The 17652-nt window shown below is 45.9% G+C and overlaps 1 protein-coding gene across 2 annotated transcripts in view; it reads right to left on the bottom strand.

The window, feature by feature from the left end:
• Positions 1-17652, bottom strand: part of TNIK (TRAF2 and NCK interacting kinase) — a 154266-nt gene that overhangs the window by 46760 nt on the left and 89854 nt on the right. For both annotated transcript variants that reach the window (XM_021548188.3, XM_077785736.1), the window contains exons 5-12: positions 15823-15933; positions 13436-13526; positions 11961-12091; positions 8615-8669; positions 7718-7796; positions 3604-3779; positions 1415-1481; positions 376-580 (exon numbers count right to left, since the gene is read on the bottom strand). In XM_021548188.3, coding sequence (XP_021403863.2) covers positions 376-580; positions 1415-1481; positions 3604-3779; positions 7718-7796; positions 8615-8669; positions 11961-12091; positions 13436-13526; positions 15823-15933 — 915 coding nt within the window. The remainder of the gene's footprint in view (positions 1-375; positions 581-1414; positions 1482-3603; positions 3780-7717; positions 7797-8614; positions 8670-11960; positions 12092-13435; positions 13527-15822; positions 15934-17652) is intronic.

The raw sequence follows: 17652 nt of genomic DNA, 5'->3' as shown, positions 1-17652 counted from the left end.
CAACTGAAACAGTCCACAGGAGCAAATAACGATAAAATGAGCTTGACAGATGCTGGATTGCTCACCTCGACTGAATACAGCTGTCACCCCAGCCATGGGCTAACTCTGCTCAGTAGTTCCAGGGAGCCCTTTAGGTTTGGAATTCCAAGGGTTTATTTATAGCAAAGCAGTGCTATTACCTTCACAAAAGCTGGCAACACTTGCTGTGGTGGACAGAGTGGCTGGAGGTGGCTACACCAAAAGGATGAGCAGAGGGGTTTGACCAGTGTAACAAAACGTTTGGGGTTACAGACTGGAGAGGTCAGCACCTTAAACCATGCTGAGAACAGCCCCTTGGGACCTGCCACCAGAAACCCTGCTGCTCCACCCTGTTACCTCCTCCAGCCTTCTCCTCTGCTCCTTCTGCTCCTCGATGCGCTTCTGCCGCTCGGCCAACAACTGCCGCTTGTGCTCCTCGTTCTCGCGCTGCTGCTGCTCCAGCTGCTGCCGCCGCAGCGCCTCCGAGCGCTCCTTGTTGGCCAGCTGCAGCCGCAGGAAATCCCGCCGCAGCGTCGACTCCCCGGGCAGGTTGAGGATGGAGCTGCACACAGGAGAAGCATCAGAGCAGATCCCCTCCCTGCAGCCTCGAGCCTCTCGCCCCTGCGTGGTTTTCCAGCGTGGCCCCTCTCCTCTCCATCCCTACGGCACCCGAACACCCGACACAGCTCGGGCAGCAGTGGGTGGAGGGATGGGGACCTGCAGGTGCCAGGGCAGGGTGACAGAGCTTTGCTCATGGCTCATCGGTCATTTACTCACTGTAAGTGGAAAGGTTTCCTTTACATTAAATTTCTAACCAAAGCCTCTGGTGCTGCAGTGGCTGGCACACACTATATTTAGCTGTGCACAAAGCACATTTAGCATGAATCATTGCCAGCTATTAAAATACTACATTATCTCAGTGAAATAATGGAATAACCTGATACTAATTACAACGGCTCTGAAAAATGTCAGCAAAGAAAGTCCCAGCCCCACGGTGCTTGCAGCAGCACCTGGGAGGTTTCATGGTGAAAAATTACATGGGAACAGGGAGTTAGTTACACTTGGATGTAAGGAACCACATTTTGAAGAATTTTAAAATTTCACCTCACATTTTTCCATACACCAATATCCACACTCTCATGACAGCACCATGTTGTGCTGCAGATCCCACAGGCAATGGGGTTTTCTTCCCCAGCTTTTGGTTAAGGTGATCCAGAGCATCAGTTTATACCCACGCACCACCCAGCAGTGAGAATTTCCTCTGTTCTGCCAGGAACAGGACTCTGTGCTCAGAGTGTCCTTTTTCCATTTCCAGTTCATATGAGCCCATAATCCAAGTTGATTTTACACAGAGCTAAAAGGGATGTAAGGGCACAAATGAAATGTTGGTTCTTACCTCGGCTCTCCAGAGTCGTTTTCCTCCTCCTCCTCCTCACTTCCACTGTACTCGTACTCTGTCTCATCTAGGAACAGAATTGCTCATCAGTGCCCTTTGCTGGACTCATTTGTTTTTCCAGTGACTGAAAACCCCAGAGCTCTGAAGGCAGAACAACCAATTCTCTTTACCTTGCATGACCAAGAATAAGCAGCACTACTGCTCTGCATTTTGTGGTTTTAAGGCCAGGGAAGCACCAGCACAGGGGGCAACAGCCCTAACAACCACAGCCCCTTGATGTAAACATGGGAGTGTCCACAAAATAAGAATTTATCCCCACATTACAGTGACCCCCTTCTTCAGGATGGTTCTGCAACAGAAGGTGCACCAGCAGCTATTGGAGCCACAGCCGCAGGAAGATGGGATTTAACCAAGGCTCTGAAGGCACCAGCTCCTCTTTCCCTAAACATATGCTCTTCCTATGCAAATCCATGTAATTTCCAGGCAATGAAGATATCTACATAAAAGCTCACTGCAATGTTGTGTTACATACTGCAATTTCTGTTGGGATATCATCTTTATCGGATGAAGGGAATTATAGTCAAAGAAAGGCTTGCATTTATCCAATTACTCTCCATCTCTAGGGTCCAACCTTCATTTGCCAGACTAAACACATTTAATACTTCATTGGGATCCCATTTTATTGTTTTGATTGTAGTGAAATCTATTACAAGGGGCTGGAAGGTACGCATGAAAAATTAATTCCGCTACCAATAAGAAGAGAAATAGCAACATAATAATTTGCTGGATTCTACAAATGAGCTTTCAAATTAAAATTCAGTTCAGAAGCAGCCGAATACTTTAACAACTTTCTTCTGCTATCTGATCTTTCTTGCAGAGGACTTTGATAGGGCCCGGAGAGTTCACTGAAAACATTCAGTTTAATAGGTTATTCCTAGTCAGTGGAATTGCTTTGGGGCAAGGGTCTTATCTGGATGTTGGTTTGCACAGCTCTGCTCATCGCTGGTGCTGCAGGGATGTCACCTAGATCAACACACTTGGCATGAAATACGTGAGCTGGGGAAAATTCAGCTTAGCAGCTTCACCCTCCCACATGCCAGCACAGATCTATGCAAACGTAAATTTTATACACACGCTTTAATGCATCAAAGCTTAGATGTTCCATGTGGAAATTACCACCTGGACTAAAAAAAGGTATCATTTTTCATTAGGGGAAAAAAAAAAATATTTAAAAACACTGATTAACTCTAATGACAGTCACCTGTCTGCTTTGCATGAACACCCATTGTTTAGTTACAGGTATTTATTTCCATTTCAATGACTCAGGAATCAAACCAAACAAAACAATCTGTCCCCAAAACCACATGAAGGCGCTCACCTATTGAATTTAACGAGACTGCAAACAAACTCAGCCATCTGAGTGAGGGGAACTGGTACTGAGACCATGGGCAACCCAGTCCTCTTTGTTTTCCCTCTTTTACCCATAAGCTTCACCTGCCTGGATGTGTCCTGGTCTGCACACCAAGCACGTGGCAGAGTGTCAGAATCTGGGGTATTGATGATTCTGAGATTGTAGAAAGTCTCTGTCTTTCTGCCCCACTGCCAAAGCAGAAGCCATAATTGGTCTGTGCTGTTTCAAGGTTGTTTATTCTGTTTATCTCTAACATGTTCTGCTGCCCTGCCCAGCTCTGTCCTGCAGGGCAGCGTGTGGGGCTCTGCCCTCAGTGGGATGTGACAAACATTAAATACCAGAAACTCCCTGGGCTGCATTTACAATAACGTGCCAATATCTGTCACCTACGTTGGACAGTGTGTCCCCAGCCTGAACCAACAGAAAAATGCCAACACCACAGTGAGACATGGAGGGCATGAAGAAGGAGAAAAAGGACATGGCACACCCAATTTCCTCCAGCTTGTCCCCTTTGAACCCCTAATCTAGAATCCTAAAATTTTACTTTTGCACCCATGCCACACTTAATTATTACTGATATCAAATACTCAGAGCTGGTAATTCATCCTGTAAGATTGAAAACTCTTTTCCGTGGACAGAGATCACAGACAGTGTCTCTGGGGGCTCTGTCCAGAGTCTGCCAGGGTCCCAGACAGGGATATCTGAGCACATGGCAGAGGCCAAGGACTGCTCACAGCACTGCTTCCTCTCCACTAACCCTCCTCTCTTCTGCACTGACCTTTCTCTCCTCGCTTCTTTTTAGTCCTGTCGATGTGGTCCTTGAGCTGGATGCGGACCTGCCTCTCGTTGGGCTGGTCTCGGATGAAGGGATGCTTCATCAGCTGCTCCGTGGTTGGTCTCTGGCTGTGGTTCTTCACTAGGCAGCTCTCAATGAAGGACTGAAACTTTTTAGACCTGGTCAAGAACAGGGAAGAAAGGCACAGAAATAATAGGTAAATGGATCGATTCTCATGTTAGAAAGTGAAGAAGACTTGTTGGTGTTTGAGAAGATTTTTTTCAGCTCTCACTCATTATCCCAGAACGCTGGGAACCATCAGTATGACCAGAGAAACACCAAAGCAACATGTCACCAATGGCACCCAAGAAAAGGCAAGGGAGTGTTCCTGCTCCCTTCCCTCTGAACCTGTGAAACTGCAGGCAGAAATGACATAAAACCCAGACAGATATAAACACAATGCCTGAGTGGATTGTTTCTCATATTTTACAGCACCCCAGGCAGTGTTTCAAGAGATTAATCTTCGTGAAGGTGAGTGGGACAAGCTAGGTTAATTTTTTTTTTTTATTTAGTCCCAACATGGCAGGGCTTGGTAGAGCTCAGGCAACCTTTGGGTGATGCTGCTGCCTGCAGCCTTTCCCTGCTCTCAGCAGCATCACAACCCACCAGGGCTGGGGGGCCAGCAAGCCCCAGACCCCCTGATCCGAGAGACTGGGACAGGGTCTTTTGATAAAGATGGAAACAGAGCCCTGCCCTCAAAGTTACAGTCAATCTCAGCTAAAACAGTTTCAGCCAAATCTTTAATAAACAAATTTGTCTTAGTCTCAAGTGCTGCATATCCAAAGTTTTCCTGGAAATAATTTCACCACATTATAAACTCAAGAGAACAGGGATCTACAAGAAAGGAAAATGTTGACAGGCTACTGTAGTCTATGTTGCTTTAGCAAATAAGAAAATGAATATAAATTAAAGTCAGAAGCCAACAGATACTACAGAATTGCATTAGAAGTAAAACAATAAGCTTTCAGGGATTTTACTTTTAAGCTGTCAGACTAAAAGTGATTTATCTTTCAAGTGCTAATCCATACAAATTGAGATGCAAAAATAAAATATGCTACTGGATCCAATTAAATCTTCCCTCCAGCTCTGCTAATGAGCAAATCTGCCTTTCCCACCTTGCCTTGAGAAAGACAGTATTTCAGTGTACCCAGAAGGCACAATCAATGTGATGCTCAAAAAAAAAAAAAAATACACTTTTAAAATATGATTCTCCCTTGTTGGTGTGAAGCTGGAGAGGCTCCAGTCTTGCATGTGCAAATACAGGTGAAGTAGCTGGAAAGTTATCCTGGAAGTGATGGGATGGAGGTCCCAGTGCCCTGTGATGCCCTAAGACACCTCTGCTGCCTGAGCAGCTATGGATAGGGATATCCCAACCATTTTCCAGCCCAGGCTGCTGCATTTCCCAAAACCTTCCCCTCTCAAACAAGCCAGCCTGTCCAGTGGCACAGTTCAGCCCCCACTGGAGCTGAAGACCAGTGCTTTCTCCCTGGCTCTGCTCCAGGGGGACTCCAGCACACATTTCATCCCCTCTCCAGGCCCAGGTCAGCCCACCTTCCTGAACACACACGTTCCTCCAGCTCCTGGGGTTTGTAAAGCTTAAATCAATGTTTGCAAAGCCTTTGCAGCTGCTTGGATGAAAAGTGGTACCACAGTGCAAATATCACTCATTAACAAAGAGGTTTCATGTCTTTTACAATGCAGGGCTAGAGAAGGTTTATGGGAACAAAATCACTAAAGTTTGAGTTCATTTTGCCTGCAAACAGGGGAAGAGGAAAATAAAGCTTCATTGCTAACTGGTTTCAACTGGGAAAGAAAACAATACCCCAAAGGCTTTAATTTCATAGGAACACAAAACTGTTTCAAAAGCTAGTTTGAGGATTTAGCAAGCAACAAAATTCTTTTCCTCTCTGAAATTTTTAATTGAGGGCAGGCTCCCATGCCAGTGTTCTCTCTTGGCTTTTCTGATTTACCCTCAAAGGGGCTGGAGTCCCTTCACTACTTTTACATGCAAGGAAAAAATGGTCTACCCATGTAGTGTACTTTTATTTATTTATTGCTGTGCAGAAAAGCAAGGACAAATTCAAGTTGAACCTTTCTCCATTTTGCTGTGCTCCTGTGACCTGTGGTTGTGAAAACCAGCCCACTGACTGCCAGGAAGCCACCCCAAAAGCCTGGTCAAACATCTCTGCTCTTCCCAGGATGGGCTTGCAGAATTCCAGGACTCATCCTGGCAAGGCTCAAAAACCTCCAGCTGAGAAATGAGCCAAGGACAGCAAATCTGCCCAGTGCCACATTGAAAATGCTGTAAAAATTTGATTTCAATGATCTGGTTGAGCTTCATCTGGATCCTTTGGAGCTTTCCACTGCAACAACAGCTTGGAAGATGGACAGAGGTCTGAGGTACCTGAGATACACATGTCCCAACTCTGATGGACACCAGGGATGCCTGCTTGATCATGGAGGGGGAACAGAGGCCAGGGGAGCACCAAGCTGCCTCTGGAGCTGGAGTTTTATTACACGATGGCTTCCCAGGAGATCTTCCATCAAAGCACCCAGGATGCCAGCCCTGGCACAGGCAGAGCACAACTCTGGGCAGAGAAAAATGACCCCAGGCAGACCCCACAGGATGTGCAAACCTGGGACAGCTGCCAGATGTGTGTGGGAAGGTGGTGCCCAGGAACATGTCATCTTGCATTAAGCACATCCTGCAATGGCAGGGCAAGGACTAAAATATAAATTCCATCCCAGCTTCATTTTTACCTTAAGGACACAGGGAAACATTCTGCTCAAAATCTGCTTTCATCAGCTCCTCTCTGCCTGGAGGCTGAGGGAGTCTTTGCTGAATAAACAGCACTTTTGTATGAAAAATAAACTCTCAAGTCTCACAATCCTTTTTGTGCTGTAGGAGTAAGGATAACAAAGGAGCAGACTGGTGATCTGGCAGAAAACAAGCACCTACACTATTTTCTCAGCTGACTAACTGTATCCTCAAAAGGTCATGCAAAGAGAGCAAGAATATCTGACACCCTCTGCAGAGCCAGCTGGGAATGGTCTCTCTCCTGGTTTGGTACTGGAGCAGCTGATGATCAGGCTGACAAAACTAATATGCCTCCTAACAAAGCCTGGGTGAGTTTTTAGGCTGGTCCTAAAACCCCAGCACCATGCATCCAAAGCAGAGGACTCCAAGTCCCTCTCACTCCTCTGGCAGCAATAAAGTATTTGCTGCTCTTGCCCTAAGTGCTGTCAGAACACACCATGGGCTCTTCTTCTTTTTACTGGTGCACAATCCGTAATATATTAAGCAAAATGTAAAGGATTAAGGCAAAGCTTCCCCCTGTGAGCCCAGCCCATCAGGGCAGTGCTGCCTCTCTAACATGTGGCAGATCTTTCCTGACTAAACCACTGCTGAACCTGGGGCAGGAAAACAGCACAAACCAAAGACAAGTGTTTTTAAGGACTCCACTTCCATCAATACAGAACATACAGTAACAAAACAACATCTGGCAGGGCTTCAGGAATATTTTTCCTGTGGGTTTTTATTGGCATGCCTCACTTTCTTTCCTTTTATTTTTTTTCCCAAAACAGTGATGCATCTTTTCCTGAAAAATTTTAAAATAAATCCCAAACAAAGTACAAATCTCTGCATTCCTGGGCCTTCAAGATAAACCATCCTTTTTGTTTTTTGGGTTTTTTTTTGGCCTGGATACATGTTTCCACTTGAGAGCGGAACCTGACTGGAATGAAATGGGAGCCAAGCAAAGTGTCATCAGACCTCAGGCTGCACAAACTGCCCAGGAAAAGCCAACTCTGCAGGGTGAGTGTGTTGCTCTCTCTGCATACCAAGGAAGGCCTTCATCCCATGGTGAATCCTCAGAACAAATTTCCTTTCCATGGAAGACCATGACCCAAACCTGCACTCACCAGGGTGATGCTGGAGACCATCACCAATCCCCAAAACTACATAAATATCAACACCATGCCCTCAGCGTGCCCAGCTGCATAAAAATATTGCTCCAGCAATGTTTTTACAGCCCCTAAAACGGAGAAAGAAACTCACCACTTCTTTGATTTCAACCTCGGGGCCGGGTTGCGGGGGATGAGGAAGAGGGCTCTCATGGGATGCATGTCACACAGAGCTGCAATTTGTAAGAAGAGGCATTAAATACAGCACAGACATCCAGCTGGGAGATCCCAGCTTCCTCTGAGGTTGCCAGACCCTCGTGGCAGGATGACTGCAGCAGCAGCTTCCCAGAGACAACCCCAGCCCTGGGGCTCAGGTGAGGGCTGAGAGCTCATCCAAGGGCTGAGTTCAGGGGCTGATGTCCCCATCCAAGGGCTGTGAGTTCAGGGGCTGATGTCCCCAACCAAGGGCTGAGTTCAGGGTCTGATGTCCCCAACCAAGGGCTGTGAGTTCAGGGTCTGATGTCCCCAACCAAGTGTCCCCAGCACCACCAGGGTCACTGCAGGGACTGGCTGGGGACATCTCTGCTCCTGCAGCTCCAGGTCCTCAGCACCTGCCAGGTGCTGCCATCAATGGACCAGAGCATGGGACAGTCATGCCATGTGGCACGATGCTCTGCTTTATTTATTTGCATTTTCCAGCCAGGACACTCTGAGGATAATGCTCAAAACCGTGGCAGTGTGACCTGTGCAGGTGCACCCAGCTCTGAGGTGTTTTACCTGCTTCCAACCCTCCACCCCTTCTTCATCTGTGTTTTATTTGAGGAAACCACATCCCAGAGTGCTCCAAAATATATCACACAGGTCTGCCTTTGCTCACTGCCCACCCTGCCCCCTGGGCCATGCTGCCCCAGCAGCTTTGTCCCCACGGGTGCTGTGAGCTCCACCTCAGCAATCCCAGGGAAAACTTTGGGGTGATGTTCCTTGCACAGAGCCCAGCACATCCCAGCATTTACAGCCCAGGGATAATGAACAGAGGCAGGACTCTACTCACGGGGAGCACCTTCGGCCATCTCGATGGCTGTTATCCCCAGAGACCACAAGTCACTCTGTGGAAGAAAGCAGAGGGACACAGCCAGTGCAAGGAGAAATGCACACATTTATTTACCCTGTTCCCAAGCCTCGCTCAGCCCTGAGTCTCCTGAAGGATCAGAGCAGAGACAATGCACCTATCTGGGAAAGTTTCATTTCATACCTCTAACACTCTCCCTTCCATCTTCTCCCCTGCCAACAGCAACACCCAAATCCCCAGCTCCCTGCCAGACAGCAGCAGTGAGCTGCCCTCCAGTGCCTCCCCCCACCCCACCATCACTTCTGAGCTGTGGCTGCACCCCCAGCCCTGACAATGAACCCAGAGATGGAGTGGCTCTCCTGGCAGTGCAGGAGGCAGAGGCTGGACGTGCCCAGTGAGAGAAGTGAGAACAACCCATCTGCTGGACTGGGAACACGACTCAGACCAGTGCTGGTGCTTCTGCCTAAGGCTGCAAGGGATGGACTCTGCCTTCCACCCTTCCTCTGGTACATCCAGCTCTTGCCCTGCTTTCTGCCACGTCCCTGCAGTCCCACTTCACTTTTCTCCTCTCCAGTTCAAGACCTGCTCTTTCTAAACTGCCTCAAGCCTCTAAACATACCATTTAGTTGTTGTTAGAAAGGTTGTTTTTCCCAGTAAAGAGTCCCAAAAGCCCAGCCAGAGCCAGAGAGAGCCTCTAGGAATCACAAGTACCTTTTCACATGCACCCCCCAGGAAAGGCAACTTAGATTTCCAATTTCCGGGCACTTTTCCTCATTTTTTAGCTCAAGTTCTCCCTCAACAAATGCTGTCCTTGCTACACATCTTTGTACCTGCTTAAAAATTCTCTCTCAAATCTTATTTTCAGCCCTTTCACAGCACAGTCTCATCCATTCTTTGTTTCTGGTCAGCTGGGATTTCTGCTGCATACTTAATTATCACAGTCTTTCCACATGATTCAGCACACATGACCCCTTCTCTCTGGGTTGCCACTGAACTCCTTCCAAATTCCTAATGTGTCTTTCCATATTGAGGTGCCCAGTATTATATGCAAGATGCCAAGTGATCTTAAAGCTGGAGGAATACAGAAAGGGATTATCATCTCTCTAAGTCTCGCAGAGAAAGCAGAAAACTCAGCGGGAAGCACACATTTTATAATGATCTGGAAATCAGGATTTTTTTTTTTTTTGAGTGGTTTTTATTTTTAAGACTGAAAAGCCTTTCAGTCCATCCAGCAAAGGGATGCTGTGCTAATGTATTTGCATTGCCTTGACTTGGGAAGGGAAGCAGCCTCCTTTCTCCCCCTCCTTTTGGTTCTAAGCTTATTGACAAGATATCTCTAAAGAAAAAAGGAAGACTGGCTGGGGGAAAAAACAACAAATAACTTCAACAATGGGGGGGGGGGTTCTATTTGTTCTTTTTAAAAGTGGTTTATTTATGTGAGGAGGTATTTACTGCCTCCTTCCATAGATTACACAGACATCTCTTTCTGGCTAAGAAAACAGTGAGATCAGAGGCTTTTTGTCCAAGAGATTAAGCCTGTGAGAACTTCTTTTCTCACCCTATGAATCTCATTTTTTGTACTCAGTATTTTAAGCCAGCCAGCTAAACCTGAGAGCATCTGATTTGCATCCCCTTTAAAAGAAATAATCATAATTTACATCCTCCCCATCCTACTTCAAAGCAAGAGCATCAGGTGCAAGGATGTGATCTGGGGTATGGACTAATGTCCAGCGGCTCCCACATCACCAGGAGCTCTGAAAGCACCCTGCATGGAGCGTGTCAGCAGCAATCAGCTCCTGTTCCACACCCCCAGCCACGGGAAAATGGCCAGAGCCAACTTCAGAGAGGCTCGCTGCAGCATCTGATCCTCGGGGACAATAGAGGGATTCTGGTCCTGGAGACTGTGCATCAGCCCACAGCATATTAAGTGCCCCAGTTATTCTGGCAGGAGGAAAATCCTCAGAGATTTCAGAGGGTAGGAACAGCCTATGAAGATATCAGCCCTTTTAAAAAAAATAATAATAAAAAGCTGTGATTAATGAGAGTATTGCACAGGCAGCTGTCAGTGGTGAGAACAGCCAGTGCAGGGTGCAGCCCCCCCAGGAAGCACTGCCCTCAGCAGAACTGAGGAAATGCTTGTTGTAATTGGTTTATCAAAGAGCAATAAGTAACTGGAGATTAAACTATTTCTACATGTCCTCATCATTAACAATTTCTGTAACCCAGAGTCTGAACTCATACTGGAGAGGTGCTCTCCAGAAAACCTTCAGTTCAAAAGCTGACCAATGCACTTAAATGGCTGCAATAGCAAAGTATCATTTGGCTTCTTTAAAATCATTCATTTCTCAACAAATTCTCTGAACAATCAGTAATTGCAGCCGAAATTGTACCACAATGGTGGGCTGTGGCTTGTTACGTTGGAGTGTTCTACTTTTAGAAAGCAGATCACACCAGAGGGTCTCAAAGTCCTTTTTAAACATCACCTGGTGAAGTGACCTCTCAGCATGCACATGACAAGAAGTACAGCAAGCTTCACATATGCCTGAGCTTCCCCCCAGAGTTCATGTGGCAACACCCTGCCCTCCTCTTGGACACACTCAGTGGACCTTAGGAGATTTGGAACTAGAAATTCAAGTTCTGGACACTTCAAAAAACCAAGGGACAAAAAACCAAGGGATACTTCTACAGATGTGTGTCCAGAAACTTGTAGTGAAGCAGAAACAGGATAAACTCTAACAAGCTCTCCCTGCTTGAAACATCAGACCTCACTGTAGTTTGAATGGGCAGGTGGGACTCCTTCCTGTGGATCTGCTGCATGGCACAGGGCTCTGTGCCACATTTTAACTCAGCAGCGATGTTGTGCTGCCACCAATCCAAAAATAAACTTCAAACAGGCTGGAGAGACATGTGAAAAGTAGGTCAGCCCCCTAAACGTCTGATTGTGTGGCAGCCTTCACATCTCCCTGTGAATATCAGCCTGCAGGCCACAGGATGTGATTTTACCCTTTCTAAACCTGACCTGACTCCTCTCCAGAGTAAATAGAGCAAATACAGCTTGTTTGACTGGAGTATTTAAATACACAGCACCAAAAAAGCAGGGTAGCAGGTAGGAAGCCTGAGTTGTGACACCTTTCTCCATGCAGGGAAAGACTTCTCACAGTAAATTCGGATACGTGAACGGCACGACAAAGATTCAGGCTGGACCTGAACTGGCATCCCAAAATCCCACAGCCAGAAAGCAGGAGGAGCCTGCAATGCCTGCCAATGTGCTTTTCAGTGCTGCAGTGATATCCTGAATTCCTGAGCAGGAAGATGCTGGGTTAGGTACCTTGAAGTCGTAAGTGGCATCGGGATTTTCGTCGCAGGCGATGACCTCGGGGGCCATCCAGTAAGGCGTGCCAATGAAGGTGTTCCTCCTGCCCACCGTCCTGTCCAGCTGGGCACTGACACCAAAATCCACTGGAGCAGGGAGACAACGGGGCAAAGTGAGGTCAGAGACAAACCTGAGCAATGCTCTGCTGCTGAATGTAAAACACTGTTCATTCAGAACAACCCTGCACAGCCAGGAAAGGAGGACGTGGCTGAAGACATTCCTGTTTGATCTCTGCTGGCATCAACAGAGGTCAGTCAAGGACAAACTTGATCATCTGATGTCCAGGTTTTGTACAAAACCCTGTGCCTTTTCCTCCTTGCCAGGAGGCAATGAAAAGAAATCACAGCTCCTCATACTAATGAGAAACAGGGTTAGCAACATGAATAAGCAGCAGCCTTTGTTCTATGCTTGCTCATTTGAATTGAAGCCTGCCAAATACTGGTGGAAGCCTCATTTTTCTACCTAAATTCTTGCTGCAAATGACAGAAATGCAAAAGATTCAAGGAACTAAGGACCAAGGACAAAGACCCATGGGAAATGTCAAGCAGAGAGCTGCAAAATGAAGCAAAAAATAATGAAATCAAACCAATGAGAGAATACTCTACAGTCCACTAACTGCACTTTGCACAACACAATGCCTAGAGATCTGCCCTGGAGAATTTCTCCTTGGAGAGGAATCCTCACCAGCATCAAGCCCAACGAGCTGGTGGTGCCATCTGTTAAGCCAGGGTTTTATTCTGCTGTAGAGGGAGAGAGGAGGCATGGGAAAACCAGGCTCTTACCACATATGACCAGTGTAAGGGATCTTCCATCACCAGCATAAATTAATTGTGCAAGGACAGCCTCAATAACATCAATACTGGAAAAGTGAGGATGTGAACACATCATCTACACTGATTTGCTGCCTTCCATATGATCTCCACACCAATGTCTGTTCCTCTCCAGGGTGACTAACAGAGTGCACAAAATTCAGAGTAGTTCTTGCAAATTAAACCCCTCCATCAGGTTAGCTTGGAAAAGGAGTCTGGATTATGTCATGCTAAACTGAAAATGGATTATTCTCCAGGACACTGCTATGCAGCTGTGGAGGAACAGCCACTGACAACATTTGGTGGTAATCACAGGGCAATTTTCAATCCAGGACATGAAAAATTGGTGTTGTTTGCTTAACCTGTACCCGGTGGCAGAGCTGTCTGAGCAGAAACACCACTGCAGGTGCATCTGTGCAAGCAGAGCCTGGCCATCAACCCCTGGCAGTTTGAGGCACAGCACTCGGGCAGCACTCAAGGTCACGTATCAAAGCCAACATAACAAAACACAGAGGAGCTCTTGGTACCCATCCTCTTTCTTCAGATCATGCATGAGCCAGTTTTGCTGTTTCTCCCCAGCCAGCCCACCTGCAGTTTCCAGGAGCTGTAACCCACCCTTACCTAGTTTCACTTCTGCATTTTCTGTCAGCAATACGTTCTGGCCCTTGATGTCCCGATGAATTACTTTGTGCTGGTGTAGATGACTCAAGCCCTGGAGAATTCAGAGAAAGGTTAGAGGAACCCAAGTTCAAAGCATGTTGTTTTCTGACCTTCCTCCTCAACCAATTATGCTCCAGAAATGAAAGGTTCACAGTTGGAGTTAAACACTTGAGAATGCTTTTGTTTATCCCATGCTGCAAACACTGTCCCATGTCCCATGCTGGGAGGATGCCTGGCGAGGAGCCTGTCCATTCTGCAGGGTTTTTAACCCAATCTTTTACATTCCAGCAGGAACTTGCATTAACCCAAATTCTTCCATCACTCCAGACATGATTTCCCCCATGTGTTGCCTTGCCTCAGGGAGTCATTTTTGTGGCAGAAATAATAGAATGGGTTTGTCTCCCTTCTCCATTTCCACCATCCAGAAACTGAAGAAAACAATTCTCTTGTTTTATTGGTCCAATAAATTGGATTTCAGTACACTGAGAAACTTGTATTAAAAAAGCTACCATGCAAATACAAATGTTATAACTTGCACATATCCCTAATAGAGATATAGCTCAAGTGAAAAGCCTATCTCAAAGGCTAAAGGTAAACTAGCTTTGCTGTTGTGCTGGTTTATTAGCTCATTAATTTCTTTTTGCAACCCACATTTTTATTTAATTAATTTATTATTTCAGTTTTAAAGCAAAATCCACCCAGATTGCCATCTTAGGAAAAATATGGATTACTTCAAAAACTAATTTTGCACTAGCTTTGCATTTCACATTAAACATTCATATTTGAGGAAGAAAAGGATTTCTGCTATCACTTCTGGTAGTTATTAGTCATTTTATGCTCATTACCTTGAGAAAACTGTGGAACAGATTATATCTGTATAGGAATCCTTTTTTAAGCTATACTTGGTTACAGGCACCTTTGAGCATTCGAGGCAAAACAAAAATTCCACAGGATTTCAATAAATCCTTTAACATTGTGGGATCGTGTTAGAATTCCAGCTGTCCCTCACTGTCTGAACCATGCCTGAGCCACGTTCTGCAGTGTGAACTGGAAGCCTTTCCTCACCCAAACCCCACAGAGGTCACCCACCACCACCCCAGTGTGTGGCCAAAATGCAATAGGTGACACCCAGAGCTGGCCCTGGGACATGAATTAAAGGCTGGGATGTGAGTCACTGCCAGGGACTATTTTAGGGAGCAGGCTCATGGAGCTCATACACTTAAAATAAACCCATGTAACTGTGGCCTCCTGGCACTGAAAGCAGTGTCCTTACAAAAGCTGATGAGTTACAGTGCCAGCATCTTCTGCACATCACTCTGGTGTGGACAGAGGCATTCAGGGTCAATGCATAAATGCTGTGTCACCTCTGGATACCCGTGGCAGCCTCAGTGTCAGGCACATCCATTTGGAGAGCTCATTTTGCCTCATTTTCTTTCATAGAATCAAACAATTGTTTAGGTTGGAAAATAACTATGAGACCACAGAGTTCAACCATAACCTTGACAACTGCCAAGGCCCCCACAAAACCATGTTCCTAAGTGGCACAGCCACATCTCTTTTAAATCCCCCCAAGGATGGGGATCCATCCTTCCCTGGACAGCCTGTTCCAGTGCTTAACAACCCCTTTGATGAAGAAATTTTTCCTGAATTTCCCCTAGTGCAACTTGAGGCCTTTTCCTCTTATCCTATCACTTGATGGCTCTTGTACAGGTTTCCTTCACATGCCAAATATTCCTGTTTTCTCTTGAACAATTCTTTGGTTCATAGAGCAATAGATTTTAATGTAGGGCAACCATTCCAACCCCATCCTCTAATCTCAGCAATGCAAAATGCAGGAAAGTCTTTGCTGAAGCTGCCATCTCCCAGTAAATGAAATTCTGGCATGGCCCATTTTAAGACATTTCAGTCAAACATTTACATCGTGAGTATAAAAGCTGCAGCATCCTCATTAAACTCAGATGTGGATTTAATAAAACAGAGGATGCTTTTTAATCATGAAGATTCTTCTTTCCACAGACTTTATCAGTCCTCACCTTTCTGTTAACTAAAAATGTAATTCTAAACATAAATAAATCTTTGCCCTTTTAATACTAAGAGGAGATTATATTTTTGTTGAAGGAAAAAGAGGGTTAAAATTCAGGCAACTAACAAAGCTAAAGGGCATTAAGCAGGGCTTATTTATTATGCATCATACAGGCACATGAATCATTCACGCCTGCCGGCACCGCAGAGGCTCAGCCCATGGCAGCACAGCATCCACGAAATCTGTGGAGCCAAAGGCTTCCTGTGTCCCCTGAGCACTGAACTGCCACGTTCCCAACAGCATTCAGCTCCCCCTGGACACGTACCCGCAAAATCTCTCTGCAGATGTAGGCAATCCACTCCTCCTTCAAGGTGTTCCCCTTCGTGTTCTTGATGAGGTCAGTGACGGAGCCCGCGCCGCAGAACTCCATCACCAGCTGCCAAAGGGAACAGGGATGTAATTAATGACACAAACGTCGTGCAGTGACACCAGCAGCAGCATCCTGACACTGGCACTGCTTCTGTGGGGACCCCATGTTACTACACAGAGCCATTGGAACATCATCCTGGACCTATCACCTTGCAATCCATTTGAGGTTTGTTATAAAATGAAACAATAAAACGCTGGAAGGCTTGAAAGGCTTGTGGCCCTCCAGAAGATTGAGAACAAGAAACAGGAATCAGTCTAGTGCTGAAAATCAGTGGAGGAGATCAGAATCTCAAACCCAACCCCTACATGCCCTGCTTTATACTTCTGATCAATGTTTTCTATCAACAGCAATAAAACAAAACTCTGCCTCTTGCATGCAAGTTCTTCAAATCTGAAAATACAAAGGTATGGAGGCAGATACTTGAAAGCTTCCTATGATTTAGGAACAAGGTGTACTTTTCAATTTTTATTTTTCATTTAACCAGACAACCTTTAGGTCTGACCATGTCTTTGAGCAGGAAACCTCCTTTGAGGGCAAGGCTGCCAAGCAGTGTCAGGTTTCCCAGGAGAGAGCTGCTGTCCTACTGCTCAGGCTGGTTCCAACATGACTGGCCACCACCACTTGTACCAAAGTGGTAGAAATTTCCAAAGTTTCAAAATATCAAATATAGAAGTGTAATGATCTAACCCAGCCCGAACTTAATCTTGTCATTGAACAACTGTGAAATAAACATTACAAAAATAGCACGGGATGCGAGTCTGACTCCCTGGGACTTTGCAGATCCCCAGGGTGTGCAGGAGCCATCAGCCTGCTCCAGAAAGTGAGCACAGCCCATGTGTGCAACAAGCCTCCTCCAAGGCCTGTGCAAGTGCCTTCCTCTCAGATGTGAAACCATGTTTTCCAATTAGATCTTCCTACTTGAAGATATTCCCTTGCCAGGTTCTTCGATGTGCATGTTTCAAGTTTCTTATCACATGAGGCTTACATGGCATTTAACGTTCTCCAAACAAGTGACATCACTATTAAAAGCACAGGCCAAGAAGAGAATTAAAACAGCAGAAGGGTTATTCCTGACCAAATTGTACAAATGCAGTGATTTAAGACTATAATAAATTATAATAATCATAAAATCCAGACACAGGACTGCCATAAACCTTCAGGCTAAATAAAATATTTGAGCAGACTATACCTTACTTGGCTTTGACCATGCTGCTACCTTTAATTTTGATGTTAAATTTCTCTTTTCTTCCTGAACTGGTGCTGAAAAATTCTTGGAATACCCCTGTTAAGTCATGAAAGTGTCTTCAAGAAATGGAAAAATAGCAGAAATGGATGAATCACTGGCCAAAATTTGCCCTGTGCAAAGGCAAGGAACGCACCTACAGCTCTTTCACCCCAGCAGCAGCCAAGCCATCCAGATGGGTCACTGACATGGCCTAAACTCCTGCTTGCTCATTGCTCAGTGAATGGGGAATAATGGAACAACTGGTTTTGAAGTTGCTTTTCCTCTTTCTTCCCTCTGGACGATTGACACGTGTGGAATATCAGCCTCTGCATGTGTGTCTGATTAAACTAACATCTGGGATACTACAGCAGCAAATATGGAAAGGAAAATCCTGGATAGCTGAGCCAGCCACAAACATCTTGCAATCCAAAATGCTGCCCCCTCCAGTCTTCTTCCATGGAAACTCTTCCACAGGCTCTCACCAGGGTTTGGAGCAAGAA

This window comes from Lonchura striata, chromosome 10 (assembly GCF_046129695.1).
Source record: "Lonchura striata isolate bLonStr1 chromosome 10, bLonStr1.mat, whole genome shotgun sequence".
NCBI classification, from domain to species: Eukaryota; Metazoa; Chordata; class Aves; order Passeriformes; family Estrildidae; genus Lonchura; species Lonchura striata.
This window is presented reverse-complemented; position numbering and strand designations above follow the sequence as displayed.